The sequence below is a fragment of the Panthera onca genome, chromosome C1, assembly GCF_046562875.1.
Source record: "Panthera onca isolate mPanOnc1 chromosome C1, mPanOnc1 haplotype 2, whole genome shotgun sequence".
Taxonomy (NCBI): domain Eukaryota; kingdom Metazoa; phylum Chordata; class Mammalia; order Carnivora; family Felidae; genus Panthera; species Panthera onca.
This window is the reverse complement of record NC_138346.1, coordinates 19,652,504-19,672,112: the sequence shown is the minus strand read 5'-3', so window position 1 is coordinate 19,672,112 and position 19,609 is coordinate 19,652,504. Positions and strand designations below refer to the sequence as shown.

General features: G+C 47.3%; 2 protein-coding genes across 3 annotated transcripts in view; both read left to right on the top strand.

The window, feature by feature from the left end:
* The window catches only part of RUFY4 (RUN and FYVE domain containing 4), a 33,046-nt gene extending 25,263 nt beyond the window's left edge, over nucleotides 1-7,783 (top strand). Inside the window, exons 17-18 of the transcript XR_013557186.2 lie at nucleotides 611-693; nucleotides 7,743-7,783. The gene's annotated coding sequence lies outside the window, so the exon portion shown is untranslated. The remainder of the gene's footprint in view (nucleotides 1-610; nucleotides 694-7,742) is intronic.
* Nucleotides 617-9,687, top strand: LOC132672002 (C-X-C chemokine receptor type 2). 2 transcript variants are annotated; one of them, XM_060623537.3, is made up of 2 exons: nucleotides 617-693; nucleotides 7,743-9,687. In XM_060623537.3, the coding sequence occupies exon 2, from the start codon at nucleotides 7,768-7,770 to the stop codon at nucleotides 8,836-8,838; it is 1,071 nt and encodes a 356-aa protein (XP_060479520.2). In that variant the 5' UTR covers nucleotides 617-693; nucleotides 7,743-7,767; the 3' UTR covers nucleotides 8,839-9,687. The 2 variants fall into 2 exon arrangements, with proteins under 2 accessions (XP_060479520.2, XP_060479519.2); XM_060623536.3 differs by lacking the exon at nucleotides 617-693 and adding an exon at nucleotides 3,804-3,869.
* Nucleotides 9,688-19,609: the final 9,922 nt, after the last annotated feature.

Here is a 19,609-nt window from a genome sequence, read left to right as displayed (position 1 = left end):
GTGGCGAGGTGAAGACAGTCCCCGCTTTCTCCAGAAGTCTGCCTGCGAGGAGGGCACTAGGGGAGTGGTAGCTGGAGGGGTCCTCCGACAGAGGGAGGGTGAGCTCAGGGAAAGGGATGGGGGATGGGGCAGAGAGGCCGGGAGGCAGGACCCTCCAGGATGTGAGAGGCAGTGTGTTCCACAGACAGTGCAGGAATTTACCAGAAAGAGAAGGAGGGACACTTCTTACGCTGACTCTACAAGGAAGGAAGAAGGTGTGCAACAAGGGCACGCAAACCTGTTCACGGGGACCGGGGTCGCCCGCATCTTCCTTGTAAAGAAGGAGGTGCAGTTTCCGCACGCTCGGGGACAGAGGTAGACTAGGCATACTTCCACCTTCAGACTGGCAGGCTCCTCCAGCAGCCATTAGACTTTCAGGTAGGCATGAAAATCCCCAGCGCTCATCACAGAATCTCCAGGCGGATCCTGGGCCTGGAGTCAGAGTCTCCGGACAGACCTCATTCCTCCGAGGGAACTCTCCCCCTGGCGGGCCTCCTGGAATTCACCCTGGGCAACTCCAGGTTCGAGGTTTCCCCATAAAGTCCACTTCACTCTTTTTCCTGTCCGACAGCCCTGACTGCTTCCAGCCCTGAGTCACAGAGGAGGTACCAGTGACCACTCCAATTACAACAGCAGCTGTAGCGGCGACAGCAGGTAAGTGAGTGTTCGGGCTGAGGGCCGCCGGGGGCATTTTTCTGATGGACGTGACTTTGAAACTTCAGTCTCCTCCACTGAGCCCCCGAGAACCGGGGTGATGAGTTTTCGAGCTAAAGCTAACAAAATCTTCACCCGGACAGCATATGGTACAAAAGAACTTACTGCAAGTGTGAGAGACTCTGTATCTGCACCGTCCAACGTGATAGCCACGCGTGGCTCTTGAACCCTTGAAAGACGGTTGCTATGACTGAGGAACTAAATGTTTTGTTTCACTTTAACTCATGTTAAGTAGCTCCATGTGTCTAGTGGCTATCGTACTGGACAATGCAGATCTAGAACAATCGCCTCATTTTCCAACGGGCCACGTCAAGGCCCAGAGAGAATTGACTTGTCCTAGTTATGACCATCAGCAGCAGAACCAGCCTGTTCTTTATTCACCCCAACATCCATATGCAGGTGGTGGGTTCAGGGGAAATGAAATCAACCCGGTGGACGTCAAGAAGCTGGCAGGTGGGGAAATGTCAAATCTGGGCTCCCCCTACGGGGCGCCTGGGTGGCTCAGTCGGTTAAGCGTCCGACTTCGGCTCAGGTCATGATGTCACGGTCCGTGAGTTTGAGCCCCGCATTGGACTCTGTGCTGCCAGCTCAGAGCCTGGAGCCTATTTCAGATTCTGTGTCTCCCTCTCTCTCTGACCCTCCCCCGTTCATGCTTTGTCTCTCTCTGTCTCAAAAATAAATAAACATTAAAAAAAAATTTTTTTTAAATCTGGGCTCCCCTTTCGACACCTTTTCATTTAGTTGCCTGGGACAGAGAGGTACCTAACAGAGCTCAGAAACCTGAGGCTAGGATCCGGCCCCTTGTTAACAGTGGAAAGAATACAGGATTTAAGGTCCGGTAAAAAGCATTGCTTAAAAACTGTTTAAGGGTCACCTGGGTGGCTCAGTCAGATGAGCGTCCAACTTCAGCTCAGGTCATGATCTCGCAGTTCGTGAGTCCAAGCCCCACATCGGGCTCACTGCTGTCAGCCTGTCAGCACAGAGCCCACTTTAGATCCTCTGTCCCCCTCTCTCTGTCCTTCCCCACTTGCACTCTCCCAAAAATAAATACATTTTTTTAAAAAAATTGTTTAAAACCCAGTTCCCTGCGTCACTCTGATGAAGTTGCTTAACTCCCAGAGTCCAGTTTCCTCATTCACCAAATGTGTACTTCATGGGTTTGTTGAGAGGATTAAATGTACAGATTCTTTTTTTTTTTTTTAAGATTTTATGTTTAAGTACTCTTCACACCCAACATGGGGTTCAAACTCATGACCCTGAGATCAAGAGTTGTTTACTCCACTGTCTGAGCCAGCCAGGCGCCCCTAAAATACAAATTCTGGAAAGCACTTTTCCCAGGAGCTGGACCCTGGTAGGCACTCAACATTATAGCTAATGTGACTATTGTTATCCAGGTCAGAGAAAGTGAAGATGTACATCAGAGTCAGCCTGGAAAGCATACCCACTGCTTTTCCTTGCTTGGGGGTATAGTGGAGAGACGTCATCGTATAGTTGATACACTATTTCAGTAATAAAGATCACAATGATAGGGGCGCCTGGGTGGCTCACTCGGTTAAGCGTCCGACTTCGGCTCAGGTCATGATCTCACAGTCTGTGAGTTCAAGCCCCGCTTTGTGCTCTGTGCTGACAGCTCAGAGCTTGGAGCCTGCTTCGGATTCTGTGTCTCCCTCTCTCTCTGCCCCTCCCTTGCTCACGCTCTGTCTCTCTCTCTCTCAAAAATAAATAAACATGAAAAAAAAATTTTTTTAAAGATCACGAGGACAAAGGCTAACGTCACGCTTTCTGTGTGTCTTAAGAATTTTACGGGTAATTCTTCAGTCAATCCTCAGGACAACCTGACGAGTTAGATGCTATCATTGGTCTCATCTGACAGATGAGTAAACTGAGATTTGGAAAGGAAAAGTCACTTGCCTAGAGCTGCTCGGCTAGCAGAATCCTTATCCTGCTTTCATGTTCCTCTCTCCGTGTATAACGAGCTTCTGTCTGGTTTTGGCATCACCCGGTCAGGAGTCACTGCGTTCTTCTCCGGCATGGGAAAGAGAAGGGTGACGAAGAATGGGTGCTAAACAGTTGGACTCAGAGGTTCTTTTGTAGGGGCAGGCAGCCTGGGTGAGTCTGCTGCAGGCTTTGAGAATATTCTGCAGGGACACACGGACTGACAGGCTAGGGTAAGGCGTAGTGGAGGGGATGGAGGTATCGTTTGCTGGGGTGGGGGCTTGGGAGGGAGCCGTGAATTCGTGTTCACTGCTCTGCCTTTCCATTGTAATCGATAGCCAATGTGACAAAATCCATTCCTAGTGCCACCCAACACTGCTTTCAAAACTGTTTGGACTTGGATACATTGTTAATTTTTCCCGAAAGGCTTTCTTTCCAAATCCGATGGTCTTGGCTCCAAAGACGGTAGCTACAGCAGAGCCAATCCCAAGTGTACAAGCCGAGAAAGAATCGCAATGCCCTTAGAGGAGCCCCTGGTCAGGGCAGATGGTTGGGCAGGGAGGTGGAAGACAAGAGAGTGGGGCCCCCATTTGGGGGTGGGAGTTCTCACAGGGATGTGACGTGGAGAAGGAATCTGTGAGGCTTTAAGGGTTCCTGGGGTGAATGGGATGGGACAGGAGGCAGGAGGAAACGATCTCTGTCGTTGTCTTCATGAGTCACTCTCCTTTGAGATGTGAAAGAGGTTTATGAGCCGGGAGCTGCCCGAGGCAGCTGCAGCGTGGAGAGAGTCAGACAAGGCAGCTGAAAGAACCAGGGGCTGCTGAGACCAGGGCAAAGGTGAGATAAACCCATGCTGTCCTGGGCAAACCGCTGCCTTTGTGTGGGCCTCAATTGCCTCATCTGTGAAATGGAAAAGATTGTCTAGAAAACACCATATGTCCCTTACCAGTATGGAACTCTACCGGTCCAGAAAATTACTTGTGATCCAAGAGCTGACCTGGGAATTAATTATTCAAGTTATCAAAAGCATCCAGCACCCTGAGGACTCCACCCTAGAATTGAGCAACCTAAATCCTCTGCTCACTTCCTCCACTGTGTTCTCACCACAGCCGCCCTGTCAGTCAGGCACATCTGCCCTCCTGGACGCATCGCATTGTACAGGTGAAAGTCCCAGACTCCTGGTAAGTCTTGGAACACCTACCCTCTCACCTTCCAGAATGTTTCTGTTCTCTATTCTTCTTAACACCCAGCCTCTGTTTATCCCAGACACCTCTCCCCACCCTGGGTGGGCTTTATCCATTTTTAGGCCTCCCTGCCCCCAAAGGGAGAGCTTCTGCCCTTCATCCCTACACCTCTCTCCAACAACCACTTAGGACAACTCTCTTCACACCCCCTTCCCTTCCTAACTCAGTGAGCTCTCCTGCTTTGGCTAGGATTGGGTCTGAGGAAGGGACAGACATTGCTGAGTTCCCCTCCCCCCCCTGCCACCCCGTCCACTATATTAAATGCAAATATGTGTGGATTATATTTATAGAGAGAAAGAATGCTAAAATTGTATTGAGATGATTGAATTTTCCATTGCTGTTGAAAAGATTGCCTTCAATGTTTGGGATCTTATAAATGTCTCCGTTTTATAGCATTTTCATAAAATAAATTGGACTCATCCCATCTGTGGAGTTTCTGAACGGCCATGAGTCATCAAGGGTATGGCCATCTCACTCAATGAGGGAGTCTCCTGCTCGTTCACCGAGAACAGGACTGGGTGGTCAGTAGCAGCTAGCCAGTTCAAAGGCGTTTGGTTTATCATTCCTGCAAGGGCTGTAGATTTCATTCTGGGTCTACAGAATAGCTAAGAAAGCACTGCACAAAACAGCAAATGATGGGAGTCCACCGTATACAGTCTGACTTCATGAGATCTTGAGAACTTAGCTTAGAAGTATATTTAATATATGAGGTATGTTTTTTTTTTTTCATGAAGCAGGTCTATAGACTGTAAGTAGCATGTGGAGATGTCCACACCTACTTGGAATCCTGGCTGCAGCACTTGTAGGCTCTGTGACCCTGGGCTGGTTTTTGTGCCTCTCTGGGCCTCTCTTCTCATCTGTAAACAGGGGCTAATCATATCTATTTGTAACCATCAAGGGAGATCACGTACCTATGAGGCACAAAGCAGATCTCAGATATGTTAACTCCCTTCCCTTAGTTTCTCCCTTTAACTGTCAAAACATCCTCCCTAGAGATTGGTAAATCGAAAACCCAACAAGCAACAACAAACGTCATCCCCCCCATCCCCCAGTGGCTGGGGGTCATTGCCCTGGCCTGGTTCTCTTTCCCGAGTTCTCTACCTTCTATCCTGATTTGCGGGGCCTCCCTCTGGACCCTCCAACTGACACTTTGTGGAAGTACAGCTGAGCACTGGATTATCCAGAATGAGGGCATATCTGTGAAATATACTTGACTGCTGCCTGTCCTGTCCTGATGGGGAAGTTTCTGTGGCCGCCTTAGCCCTGTCTTCTCACAGCCAATGCTCATAACTGGGGGGAGGGAGGGGTCTCCTCTGTGGGCACAAGTTCTGCATCCACTTTCAAAAGTGGGCCTTCTCTTAGGTCACTTGTTTCCCTTGAGAGCACCTTTGATCATCAGTTCCCAGAGGCGACCTACCCTTGACCTTGTGACTTCCTTGGATGTGACCCTGGGATAAACATGCTCTTGACTATGGGACTGTGGAGCCAATGACTTGCAGGTCTTGCCAACAACCATGGCTGAGCCAGCTGTACCATCTGCCTATCCCACAACCACCTTATCCTTCTGGCCAGACAGGGCACCACCACCAGCACAGACTGATCGAATCTGCTCTGTGCGTGGTCTCCATGGGCTAAGAGGCTAACTTAACTGACCTCCATCATCTAGGCAAAAAAGTAATAACCTCTCAGGAAAGTGAAGGCTAAGAATTCTGTCACTCTAGGGGAAAGGGCATTACCTTTCTGGTGTCTCTTATCCCTACCCAGCTTTCTTCTTTACTATGTGTGATTGACAATAACAGACTTTCTTCTGTTAAAGAGAAAAGCTCCCTGGGAGTTTCGTTGTTGATGCTATTGTTTTACTATTTGTATTTGCTTTTCAATGTATTTGCCCTTTGGTTATTTTTTTTCTGGTTGAGATGTAATTCACACACTGTCAAAGTCACCCACTTCCAAAGTACAACCAGTGGTTCTTAATATACGCACAAAGTTATACAATCATCACCACTGTCTGATTCCTGAACACTTTCATCACCTTGAAAAGAGAGCCCGTACTCATTAATATCCCCCTCCCTCCAGCCCCTGGCAACCACAGATCTGCTTTCTGTCTTTACTGATTTGCCTATTCCTTCATACATGGACTCATCCAGTATGAAGCCTTTTATGTCTGGCTTTTTTCACTTGGAATAATGTTTTCAAGATTCACTCACGTTGTAGCATAGATCAGTACTTTTTGTGGTTGAATAATATTGCCTTGTTTGTATAGACCACAATTTGTTTATCCTTTAATTGGATGATGGACATTTGGATTGTTTCCACTTTTTGGCTATTATGCTGCTATGAACATCTGTGTACAAGTTTTTGTGTGGACATACGTTTTCAATTCCCTTGCGTACATATCTAGAAGTAAAATTGCTGGGCCATTGGTAACTGTGTTTAACTTTTTGAACAACTGCCAGACTGTTTTCCAAGGTAGCTGCACCATGTCACATTCCCACTTACAACGTATGTGGGGTCCAATTTCTCCACATCCTTGTCAACATCGTTGCTGTCCATCTTGTTCTATTATGGTGATCCTAGTTAGTATTGAAGTAATCCCAGAACCATTTACTTTATGTTTTTTCTCTTTGACACCCGTTCCATTTTGAGGTGGGTCACAGACTTGCATGTGGTCACAGGATGGTCATACCTCGGTATAAAGAAATGGCACAATGGTGACATATTTTGTGGTTCAAAAGGAACTAATTTGGTAGCTAGTCTATTTTAATTTACTTCCTGTTTGAAAACTGGGTTCATATTTCAGAGTGACTGCAGCTTCCTCCAGAGGCAGGCTTTGGGCTATCCCCGTAACAAGGGCAGAGCCAACAGAAGTAGGTTTACCTGGGGAGAGTCTGGGGGTGCTGGGGAGTCAATGACGGATGAAGGCACTCCCTAGCAGGACAGAGAGTATCCCCACCAGAACTGGAAAGCCACCAAAACAAGGATAGTGTGTCTCCACCTGTCTTCTCTGCTTCCTGCTGCCTCTGCTCCTCATGCTGGGAGCACGCTGGCTTTCTCTGCTCACCTCAGCATGACAGAATATGGCTCCTCAGAGCTCCCGAGACACCCTGTTTCATTGCCACCCACTTGGAGAATCAATCAGCCACCTGCTTAGGATTTTTAATATACTTTTTTCCAAACTACACAAATACTCCCACTGCAGGTCTCCTGCATCCTGAAAGGAAAATACTGGGCTGTACTGAGTAAACTCTCCTTCTTCTAGCTCAAGTATCTTGCAACTGTATGCTGTTACCACTAAATCTGTTTCCCCGCACACTTCTTTTAAATAACTTTCAAAAAGTTGGACAAAGGGCTTCCTCCCTCAGCTTTATAGTCAAACCTTGATCTTTTTCTAGTGGTCAAATCCAACTGGATTGCCTGCTTCATCCCCCAGATCAAGAACTAAATGGTACCTCATGTTTCTGACATTAAATTCAGCCTCAACAGCCAGACATGCTCACCACTGAAGAATCCAAGACATGCTCTATAGGGATTATTTGAAGGGAAGTTTCAACAATGTTTTGGGTGATGGTGGTGTCGTGGAAAGTGCTCAGAACCTCTCTGGCTTTGAAGGGAACTACACTCTTCATGCAATGTACCACTTATCACTAAGTAAATGAGTCTCAAAACCCTAGAGCCACTATTTCCTAACGTGAAACTTGCTTGCATGTAATATACAAGCCAAAGCGAAGAGTCCTGTCGGAGGTTTATGGGCAAACAGGCTAGAGTCTGGGGAGATGTTCCTGTGCAGTAACTCTCACCTCTCTTCTCTAGGCCAGGATTTAAGTTTGCCTCAAATATGGAAGTAGACTGGGATAATTACAGCTTGGAAGATCTCTTCGACATGGAAAATTATAGTTACATCCCTGACCTGCCCACTATTCTGTCAGACTCTGCCCCATGCAGGCCAGAATCTCTGGAAATCAATCAGTATGCCATGGTGGTCATCTATGCCCTGGTCTTCGTGCTCAGCCTGCTGGGAAACTCCCTGGTGATACTGGTTGTCTTATATAGTCGGGTGAGTCGTTCTGTCACTGACGTCTACCTGCTGAATCTGGCCATAGCCGACTTGCTCTTTGCCCTGACCTTGCCTATGTGGGCTGCCTCCAAGGCAAAGGGCTGGATCTTTGGCACAGCCCTGTGCAAGTTGGTCTCGCTCCTGAAAGAAATCAACTTCTACAGCAGCATCCTGCTGCTGGCCTGCATCAGCGTGGACCGCTACCTGGCCATTGTCCATGCCACACGCACGCTGACTCAGAAGCGGCACTGGGTCAAGTTCATCTGCTTAGGCATCTGGGCCCTGTCCCTGATCCTGTCCCTGCCCATCTTCATCTTCCGCAGGGCCATCTATCCCCCCTATTCCAGCCCAGTCTGCTATGAGGACATGGGTGCCAATACTACAAAATGGCGGATAGTGATGCGGGTCCTGCCCCAGACCTTTGGCTTCCTCCTGCCCTTGATGGTCATGCTGTTTTGCTATGGACTCACCCTGCGCACGCTGTTTGAGGCCCACATGGGGCAGAAACACCGGGCCATGAGGGTCATCTTTGCTGTCGTGCTCATCTTCCTGCTCTGCTGGCTGCCCTACAACCTGGTCCTGGTCGCAGACACCCTCATGAGGCTCCGGGCGATCAAAGAGACCTGTGAGCGCCGCAATGACATTGGCCGGGCCCTGGATGCCACCGAGATTCTGGGCTTCTTCCACAGCTGCCTCAATCCCATCATCTACGCCTTCATTGGCCAGAAGTTTCGCCATGGACTCATCAAGATCATGGCCATCCATGGCCTCATCAGCAAGGAGCACTTGTCCAAGGACAGCAGGCCTTCCTTTGTTGGCTCTTCTTCAGGGAACACTTCTACTACCTTCTAGGCCCCTGCCCCTGTTGCAGCCCCTCGGGGCTCCTCCCTTGCCATCAACACCCCATTCTAAGCCTCACGCCCACTGGCTGTCCACAGTCTCTATGTCAAGGCAGCCCCCGTTGTGGTTACAGGAAGTTACTGGGGTCACGTCCTCATCAGGCCCTCCTTGTATGGTTGAGAAAGCCTGCCCTGCTGCCCCTCCCCTTACTGTAGTTGCTATGTCAGCTGCTAGAGCTCAGTCCATCCTACCACTGAGCCCATAGCACCCTGTCCCCTGAGACACTTAAAGACATTTAACAGACATTCTTTTAAGTGACTACAGAAAGTTCCCACCATTGGGAGCCATTAGTAGCATACAGCATTGGTTGCTGCCCCAACTCTCTCTTTCTTGCCTGTCAGCAAAGTCCACTTCCCTTGAGAGAGGCCAAAAAGGACAGGTACTCCTTTCTAAGACTCCTTTTTGCTAGGAGTGGCCTTATCATTCACTTCTGACTAATAAGATTTAAGGGCATTAGTGTGCTGGTCAACCACTGTCCCGGGGGGGGGGGGGGGGGGGGAAGTCCTGATTTGTAGCATTTGCCAAGTTGCCTGGTGTAAATGCTCCACCGTGGCGATGTCAGGGGTGGTGGTGTTTAGTAACCAGCTCACAAAAATCTAGGAAATGTAATGATCTGCTTTCACAAGCAGGTACAAACTGGCTTCAGTGCACCATTGCTTAAGAGGAAGTCTGCTGGGACTGGAGGACTCCTGGGAAGTACTCCTGATTAAACACACACACACACACACACACACACACACACACCCTTGGTTCTTGCCTTTAAATATGGTTGTAGGATATAATGTGACAAAGTGGCAAAAACTAAGTATGCCCAACATACTTAGGCAGATGGAGTCAAAGTATAAAAAGGACCCGAGAATGAAGAGCCCAGAAAGAAACCTAAGCATAAATGGTCAAATTGTTTTCAACAAGGGCGTCAAGACTCTTCAGTGGGGAAAGGATAGTCTTTCAACAAATGGTGCTGGGAAAACTATTCACGTGCACAAGAATGAACTTGGTCTCTTCTCTTACACTATACACAAAAGTTAACTGAAAATGGATCAAAGACCTCAACATGAGAGTTTCAATGATAAAACTCTTAGTAGAAACATAGAGGAAAAATTTTATAACATTGGATTCGACAATGATTCCTTGGATATGACACCGAAAGCACAGGCAACAAAAGAATAAATAGATAAATTAGATTTCATCAAAGGTAAAACCTTATGTACGTCAAAGGGTACCATCAACAGAGTGGAAAGGGAAACCACGGAATGGAAGAAAATATTTGCAAATCGTATATCTTATACAGGTTACTTTCCACGATATATAAAGAATTCCTACAATTCAACAACAACAGACAACAACAAGTGTTGGCAAGGATATGGAAAAACTGGTGGAACCCTCGTGCACTGTTGGTGGGAATGTGAAATGGTGCAGTTGCCGTGAGAAACAGTGCCTCAAAAGATGACACCTAGAATTACTATACAATCTGGCAATTCCATGTCTAAGTGTATACCCAAAAGAACTGAAAGCAGAGACTCCGATATTGGTACACCAGTGTTCATAGCAGCATTATTCACGATAGCCAAGAGGGGAAAACAACCCAAATGTCCTTCAGTGGATGATGGGCAAACAAAATGTTGGATATACGTACAATGGAATCTTGTCTTCAGTCTTAAAAATGAATGAAGTTCTGATACAGGCTACAACATGGATGAACCTTGAAAACATTACACTAAGCGAAATAAGCCAGACAGAAATAGCGTATGATTCTACTTATTGGAAGTACCGAGAAGAGTCAAGTTCATGGACAAAAAGTAAAATAACAGTTACCAGGAAATGGGGAGAGGAGAAAATGGGAAGTTATTGTTTAATGAGTACAGAATTCATTCGAGGAAGATGAAAGGTTCTGAAGATGGCTTGTGGTGATAGTTGTATAAAGGTGTGGATGTGCTTAATGCCCCTAAACTGTACGCTTAAAAATGGTAAAAATGGTAAATTCTATGTTATGTGTATTTTACTACAATGAAAAAAAAAAAAAAAACTAGTTCCCAAAAGACAAATTGTAGCCACTGAACCAGCCATGGAACCATCTACCAATAATTTCTTGTTAAGGGAGATAATTAAATGTCTTTTTTTATATATAAACCACTTTTAGTCAAGTATTTAATGACTTGCAACAAAAAGCATCCAAACTGGAAAGTCAGATAAGGGTGAGCAGAGGTCCCGAGTGTAAATTTATTTACAATAAATAAACCCCTTTGCTGTTTATTGGACACACAGAGAGAAGGATTGAAATAGAGATCGAGGCCAGCCTTTCTATCTCCTTCATCCTGAGCCCAAGCCTGTTGTTGCTGGTCATGTGTTATGGAAGGAAATGTGTCCCGGGGTCATCTAGTGCTTCTCGTGACTTTGGGTGAAACCATAGTCAAGAGTGTCAAGGATGGGATTAGAAAAGCCAAGTGTGTTGACCAGATCAGCTAGACGGGGGAGCAGGAAGTCAGAGAGCTCTCCTGAGCCCAGTCAGCAACACCTACTTCGAGTCTCACACAAAACGTACACTCACACACACACGTGCACACATATGTCCATCGTCCAGACTGGCAAAAGCACACTCTTGCAGCATGGGGAACTGATTTCCGCACAAAACAAAGGCTTCAACTCACTGCTTTAGCAGTATTTATTAAGGGCCTGCCAGCCCAGGGCTCTGGAATATGGCAGAGCCTTCCCCGGCAGCCCTCCTGTTCACATGCCTTGTCTCTGCAGGGGACAAGAGAGCTCTGAGCAGCCTGCTAAGGAAATAAGACGTCAAGGGGAGTTGAAGTGCGCAGTCCCCAAACTTTACCAGGTTCTGATCCCCTTCCTGTTACCAGCTCTCTGACCACTAAATCGGAGGCCTGAAAACAGGCCTCACCAGGGAGGCAGGAGCAAATCTCTTGAGCTGGAGTGTTCGAAGGGCACGTAACTAGCACTCCCAACTCAGGAAAGTGCAAACAGGATTAATCCAGGCAACGATTTATCCCTTGTTCTGAGCTCATTCTGTGCCAGGCACTGTGCTAAGCTCAGGTTCAGGCATGACCCACCGCTCTGGCCAAGCCTCCAGAGCAGCTTCTGATTCAGCAGGTGGGAAAGGCAGGTGAGCATGTATTTACTAGAGGGAACACCCGAGTTGCCAGAGGGGCCGGTGGTGTTCTGACCTGGCACAGTGGATGGGCCAGATGGCTCCCTGAGATCATTGTCAGTGGGAAGTTTCACTCTGGTTCCGGGGCTCTGCTCTTTCCTCCTATAACAAGGGCTCGAGGAAGCATGTTTCTCCAAGGAAAATAAGAGGATTAAACAAGCCCAGAAGCAATCAGGCAGAGACTCAGTTGCAATTAGGTGTCTGTTAATGTTTCTCTTTCTCACTCTCTCCCTCCCTCCTCCCTTGGCACAAGGGACTGACCGACCAAGCCATCACTAGGAGGAGGCAAATCCCGGGCCTGCCTTTGAGTTGTTGATTTCTTCCTTCCCTCCCAAGTTTCCAGGCCTGAGTCCCACTGGCAGGGCCCAGCTCCTTTTTTTTTTTTTTTTTTAAGGTTTATTTATTTTTGAGAGAGAGAGAGAGAGAGAAACAGAGCGTGAGCAGGGGGTGCGGGGCGGGGCACAGAGAGAGAGGGAGACACAGAATCCGAAGCAGGCTCCAGGCTCGGAGCTGTCAGCACAGAGCCCAACACGGGGCTCAAACTCACAAACAGAACAAACAGAACCGTGAGCTCATGACCTGAGCCAAAGTCAGATGCTTAACTGACTGAGCCACCCAGGCGTCCCTAGGGCCCAGCTCCTTTCTGTCTAGATCTGCCTGCTCCATCTAAGCAGGAGGGCAAGAGGGGAGAGGGGGGCTCTTGCTTCTGGAGATATATTCCCCTACTTGCACAAACACCCTTTTTTCTCTGTGGCCCAAGTTTATACCGCCTTCCTCCACAGCAACCCCTCCCCATTCTCTGCGGGATGGGCTCCCTCTGTTCATGAGATCAGGACAGCCTCCAGTCTCTCTTGGGTGACATAAAGAAGTACCTCCAGTTTGCATATCACATTGAAATTCATCGCATGCAGACCCACGTGGAAAACCATGCCACCACTGCCATAGTGGAGCCGGAGGCAACCTGGAGCCCCCCTCCCTCCCCGCCAACCCTTGCAGTACATAAATGAGGAAACTGAGGCCTGAACAAAGCAACTTCATCAAAATCTCATGGCTGGGTCAGAGTAGAGCTGCAATAAAAATTCCTAGTGTGGTTCGTTTTTTCAGATATTTTGCTTTTCTTTTTTTTTTTTTTTTTTAACGTTTATTTATTTTTGAGACAGAGAGAGACAGAGCATGAATGGGGGAGGGTCAGAGAGAGGGAGACACAGAATCTGAAACAGGCTCCGGGCTCTGAGCTGTCAGCACAGGGGCCCGATGCGGGGCTCGAACTCACGGACCGCGAAATCGTGACCTGAGCTGAAGTCGGCGCTCAACCGACTGAGCCACCCAGGTGCCCCAGATATTTTGCTTTTCTAGTGGTGAGACTTCAGGCCCCTTACAAACAGATGGGGGAAATATATACATGAATGTCTCAGAGCATTCTGCTCATACAGGTAGGGCCAGTCTCTACTTCACTGCCTACACTCATATGATAGAGGTAAGGGCCAACTGAGGCTTGGGGCCCAGGGTTGGGAGCAGGCTCAGAACAGGGTTACCGTATTCTGAGCTGGTACGCAAGCCAGTTAAAGAGACAATTGGAACCCAGTACAAAGTGCAAAGACAGGCAGCCCTAAACCCTCTATCGAGGACACACGCGCTGTCATGCAGGGTTCAATTAGGAAAGCGGGACCCCTTGGAGGAGAGATGGGTTATAGGGATCTGACTGTATACAGTTGTGGGAGCTGGCTAGACAGTCTAGGTCAGGCTGCGGTCTTTGCTTCTGGTGCTGGGACCCGGAAGTGGCAGGACAGGTGGCTGAGAAGGAGAGATCACGTGAAGCAGAGAATAGGACAAGCTGGACCGTGCAACGACAGACTGAGACCTGCACTGGCCTCTCATGGCCTTCAAGTTCAACGTGTGATGGCCTGCGGGACACGCCAATGCCTGCGTCATGAAGGTCAGAGCACACCTGGCTCTGGAGCAGGAAGTGCTGCAGATTCAGCAGCCGCCCCACACTGACAAGAGGAGCCAGCAAATGAGGCACAACATAGATCAGCATCTGCTGCCTCGCGCTGACCTTCCAGAGCATAAAAAGAATGCAGCTTCTGCTGGTAAAGCTCACACAGAAGTCTCTCCTGGCCGACGGCTAAGGCGGAACTAGGCAAGAAAGGGAGCTTGAGGAAACGTGATTCCAGTTTAACTACATCAACTCATTACAAATCTTCCACACAAACATAGGTGCAGACTCGAAAGAAGAAGAATGGTTACCACCGAAATCTGGATAATGTTTACTTAGGGGCTTCCTGGTAATATTCCCTTTCTTTACCTAGGATATGGATACCTGGGATTTGTTGTGTCACTATTCTTTTTTTAAAACGTTTATTTATATTTGAGAGAACGAGCGTGCGTGCGAGTGGGGGAGGGGCACATAAAGCCAGGGAGACCGAGGATCCGAAGCCAGCTCTGTGCTGAGTTCCACCGGGGGCTCGAACTCACAAACTGTGAAAGCATAACCTGAGCCGAAGTCGGACGCTTAACTAACTGAGCCACCCAGGCGCCCCTGATGTATCATTATTCTTAAAGCTAAAAACATTAGTTTTCGACAACCTGTAGTATGTGTTCTACTCACCACAAAAGTGATTTTAATCACTAAAATTAAGGGAAAGAATATGAAGGAAGTTACCAGAAGAACAAAGGACAACTCTGGTCACTTGGAGCAGCCACTGCAGGGAGTCAAGGGGAGGCTGCCACATCCTATAGTTTTGGGGGTCAGAAGCCACCAGATTAGAAGACAATATCATCACCCATACTTGGTAGCAGAGTAAATAGGGACACCCTTTAGAGAAGGTAATTTGATCGTATTATTTTAGTGTATATACCTTCTGACTCGGGAATTACTCTTCTAGAAATCTACCCTATACAAATACCCACGTAGGTAGACAAAGGATATTTGTCACTGCGTTGCTGTTAAAACTCAAAGCTTCGAGACAACCTAAATGTTCAACAGGAGGGAAAGATGCAATAAGGCTCGAAGGAACATCCACACCATGGAATGCATTGAATGCAGTGGTTTAAACACAAGGTAAAAACATGGTGTTCAGTGGAAAAAGTCAGAACAGAAAATCACACATTGTATGATTCCATCGACATAAAATGTCTGAAAAAGGCGTATCTACAGAGACAGAGATCAGGTGAGCTGTAGGGCTCGGGATGGGAGCAGGGAATGATTGAAGACAGGCACAAGACTACTTTTAGGGGCAATGGAAATATTCTACATCTGGATTGTGGTAATAGTCATACGACTCTGGAAAATTGCCAAAAGTCATTGGATGGTATATACTTAAAGCAGGTGAATTTTATTGTAAGTAAATTATAGTCAATAAAGCTGTTTTAAAAATCCTTAAAGAATAATGAGGTGGTTATATGCATGGACACAGAAAGATCTTTAAGAAAGCATGCTGAATGAAAAAGGAAAGTAAAACAGTAAATGGCTTATTTTTGTAAAAAAAAAAAAAAAACCATAATATATATGGGTTTATAAATGTTCAGAAAAATATCTGGGAGGATATACACAAAGTTATTGAAAGGCGTTAGAGTTAAAGAGAATTGGACAGCGGAAGAATATTTAGGATTAATTCATACAGTTTTGCATTGTTTCACGTATTTGATTGGGGTGGGATTTTCTCAAAAATGGGGGGGAATGGAGGCCTATTGTCTGGGGAGGGGGCATGCCAGGCTGCACGCATATCAGTCTCCTTACAGACAAGGAGGCTAGGCTTTATGGATATGTTCCTATGCTTTTATATTTTCCCATTGAACAGTCTTTTTTTTTTTTTTTAACTTCATTTTCTGGTAAAGTTGCCTTTGCAAAACATCACCTTAGTCTCAAATGAGTTAAGAACCAAGGGACTGAAAAAGAACTAGAGAGCATAAAAGGCCATAAAGCAGTATTTCTAAAAGTTCTCCATGTTTAAGATGGACCCCTTGCTTAAAAGGCAGCTTTATGGACAATCCCTGAATGGATCAGAGCCCTGGCAGGACCAGGTGGCGTACTGAAGCTGGGCAAGGAGAGAGAGTTTTATCAGACTGGTGAGAGTGTAATAACATGTGGAAATGGCTCGGGGAAAAGAAAATGAGTGATGGGGCAGCACCCCAAGGCCAGTAACAGTTGGGAGCTGTCACTGCCCCTAGGTCTGAGGAGTGAAGCAAGGGAGACATTACGGGAGCCCAGGGAGGAAGCTGTATGATGATGGCCGCCCAGCAGGAGCCAATCCCAGCAACTAGCAGGGACAGAGCTGGGGGGGGGGGGGGGAAATAAATGCCCTGACTTGAAGTTTCAGCCCACCCATCTCCTACTAGGGTTCCCGCTGGCTGAGCTCAGAATCCAGAGGACAGGGGAATCCATTTAGGTAGTCCCTATCGGTCAGCATCCCACGGCATAGAGCAGGGTAAGAAAGGCAGAGAGTGGATGCATGGAAGGCATCCAACTCACCGCTCCAACCCGAGGTTGATGTAAAGGGAGGGTCCCAGTCCTACCGAATCTGAATAGCTGAGGGTGGGGTCCTGGAAATCTGGAGTCCCAGAGGAGTATCATCAAGACTCAAGCGTAAAGCCCACTGACCCAGAAGCAGTGATGGCCGAGCTGCCCAAACCAGAGATGAGAAATGCCCCATTGCAATTAGAATTGTGTGTGAAGGTGAGGCTTTCCCTTGCACAAGGTATGTATTCTACTTTCTCTCTCTCTCTCTCTCTCTCTCCGTGTATGCTTCCAGTTTCTAAGACCCTCCAACTCCTGCTGACCCCTAGCCCAAAGCAAGGTGGCCTTGCATTTCAGCCTCCTCCTGACCATTCCATCCGCTCAAAATAGAACAGATGTGGGGATGGGGAGGGAGAGCGGGGAAAACAGAGATCACATCCCCAACTCAAGGCCCCTCCCCCAGCCCTTCAAAGACATTCTTCCCGGAGAAGTCACCTTCCCGGAGAAGACAGACACACAACTGATTTCTCAACAGAGCCTTGCAAGGTCTGATGTCAGACATGTTCCCCCGGCCATAAATGGCAAGGTCAGCTTCCTATCGAAGCTGGCTCTGTGCCAAGCCACCTCAGAGATTGGGTCTTGAATCCCATGAGGTGATCTGACCCATGTTTCTTCTCTATTCCACTACAGTAATAATACCAACTAGCATTTCTAGGGGACTTTGTCGGATGTCCAGCATTATGCTACGGGATTTACTACACGAGACTGCATAGCTGGCACTTTGGGCAACTCTGCTGTCCCATAAGTCTATGCTTGCCGAGGGTCTTACTCAGTTGTCAAAATGCAGGAGCGTGACTTCCAGGGAGCTTCTGAAAGGCTCAGGACTCTCAACATCATAGTAGCTCCCGGGGACCAGGGTCAGGGTTGCACAAAAACCCTCCGTTTTGGGGAGGCCCTGCTAATTCAGCTTAGGGCATACATGTGTATATATATATATATATATATATATATATGTGTGTGTGTGTGTGTGTGTGTGTGTGTGTGTGTGTTATTCACCTCATACTCTGCAAATGGCACCCCCCTTAGACTGTGCAGTGTCAAACCTGCCCATCTACGAGTGGTGGCCCTGAACTGCTTTACCCAAATCTAGACTGGTTGGAAGGGAGCTTAAAAATATCCCCTTCCAGTCTGAACTCCCCTTTTGACAGGTGAGTGACTCAAGACCGAGAGCAGATGGACCCTTGCCGAAGGTCTTGAACTACAAGTGACAGAGGCAGAGCTGGACCCTGGTCTCCAGATTCCCCATCCGTTACCCTCTTCACTAGACCAGGAAGCCTCCAGTCAAGTCGCCGGGGAAACTAATTCGCATAGGACTGACAGCAAGACTCATGAGATTGTGCCCATGACCTTTTTCTTCCAGCACCTATAGATAAAGATTCAAGGGGTAAGAAAACCCAAAATTAGAGACTTAGAGGGCTGTCCCCAACACTTCTTCATGTATTCCCACCCATCGTGAGAAGCAGGTAAACATTTGGAGCTGGTTTAGGTGGTAGATTTAGCTACTTAAGGGTCTGGCCCCAGGGTCTACCACCTGTAAGTAGGTTTAGCTTCGGGGCCAGATCCCTACAGGCACATCCCGACTCTAGTTAAACTCTTGTGCCTCGCCTTCCTCTTCTGCAAAACGGACTAATTATAAAACCAGCCTCATAGGGTAGTTGTAAGGATCAGAGTAGTTAGTGAACACATCTAAAGCACTTAGCAAACAAGCAAAGGGAAAAAAACAAGAGAGAGAACCAAACCAGGAAACAGATTTTTTTAAGTTTATTTTTGAGAGGCAGCGCATGAGTGGGGGAGGAGCGGAGAGACAGGGGTCCACAGACTCTGAAACAGGCTCCAGGCTCCAAGCTGTCAGCACTGAGCCCCAGCACAGAGGCCGATGCGGGGCTCGAGCTCACAAACCGCGGAATCATGATCTGAGCTGTAACCGACTAAGCCACCCAGGCACTCGGGGAACAGATTCTTAATCATAGAGAACAAACTGATGGTTACCTGAGGGAGGAGCAAGGGGGGATGGGGGAACTAGTGATGGGGGTTAAGGAATGCACGTGTCATGATAAGCACCAGATGATGTATGGAATCACTATATTGTACATCCAAAACTAATACAACCCTGTATGTTAACTAATTGGAATTAAAATTAAAAAAATTTTTTTAAAGTTCTTAGCTCAGGAGCACCTGAGTGGTGCAGTCAGTTAAGCGTCCGACTCTTGATCTTGGCTCAGGTCATGATCTCACAGTTCCTGAGTCTGAGCCCTGCATCGGGCTCCGTGCTGAAGGCGTGGAGCCTGCTTAGGATTCTGTCTCTCCTTCTCTCTGCCTCGCCTCTGCTTGTGCGCGTGCGCACGCGTGTTCTCTCTCTCTCTCTCTCTGTCTCTCTCTCCCTCTCTCTCTCTCTCAAACTAAATAAACTTTTTAAAAAACATATTTTAAAAAAGCACTTAGCCCAGTAATAGAGCATTGTAAACTCTGATAAATGTTAGCTATTAATTTTTATTCAAAATTTTAATTTTGCTCTGACTTTACAGAGGTCAGTCATAATTTGGGCTAAACTTTATGCACAGCAACATTGATAATAAAGTTCAAATGAGTTCCCAACTATAGTTTTAATATAAAATGAACACAGCCACTATCAACTTGCCTGTCCTAAGAAGGTGGTAACATTTTTAAAACGTGTTCTGCAACCCAGTCTGTTCTTCGTTTAGCCATTCATTTTCTTGTATCAGCTTATAAATCAGATTAGGCCCTTTTTATCGAGGAAGTCAGAACCCTGTAAACCTGCAGAACACTAATCCTAAATTACACAGCTTCCTCGGGGCTGACACTCGTAGGACTCTGACGAACAGTGAAAGAACATGCTGCCATTAGAAGAAGTCAGTGTGGTATTTTCTCTTTTCCCACCATATGCCTGAATCCTGCCCTGAAAAATACCTACATGCGGTAGATGGAGATTAATCACCTTTCTCTTCATTCGTCTAAAAGGTGATCTACCCCCATTTTAGGCCTCACTCTTCCCCCGACTCTAAAGAAAAAGAGGTGAAAAGATT

Bases quoted from the DNA above. Each gene is read 5' to 3' on its own strand.
- LOC132672002 (XM_060623537.3), top strand. From the start codon at position 7,768: ATGGAAGTAGACTGGGATAATTACAGCTTGGAAGATCTCTTCGACATG.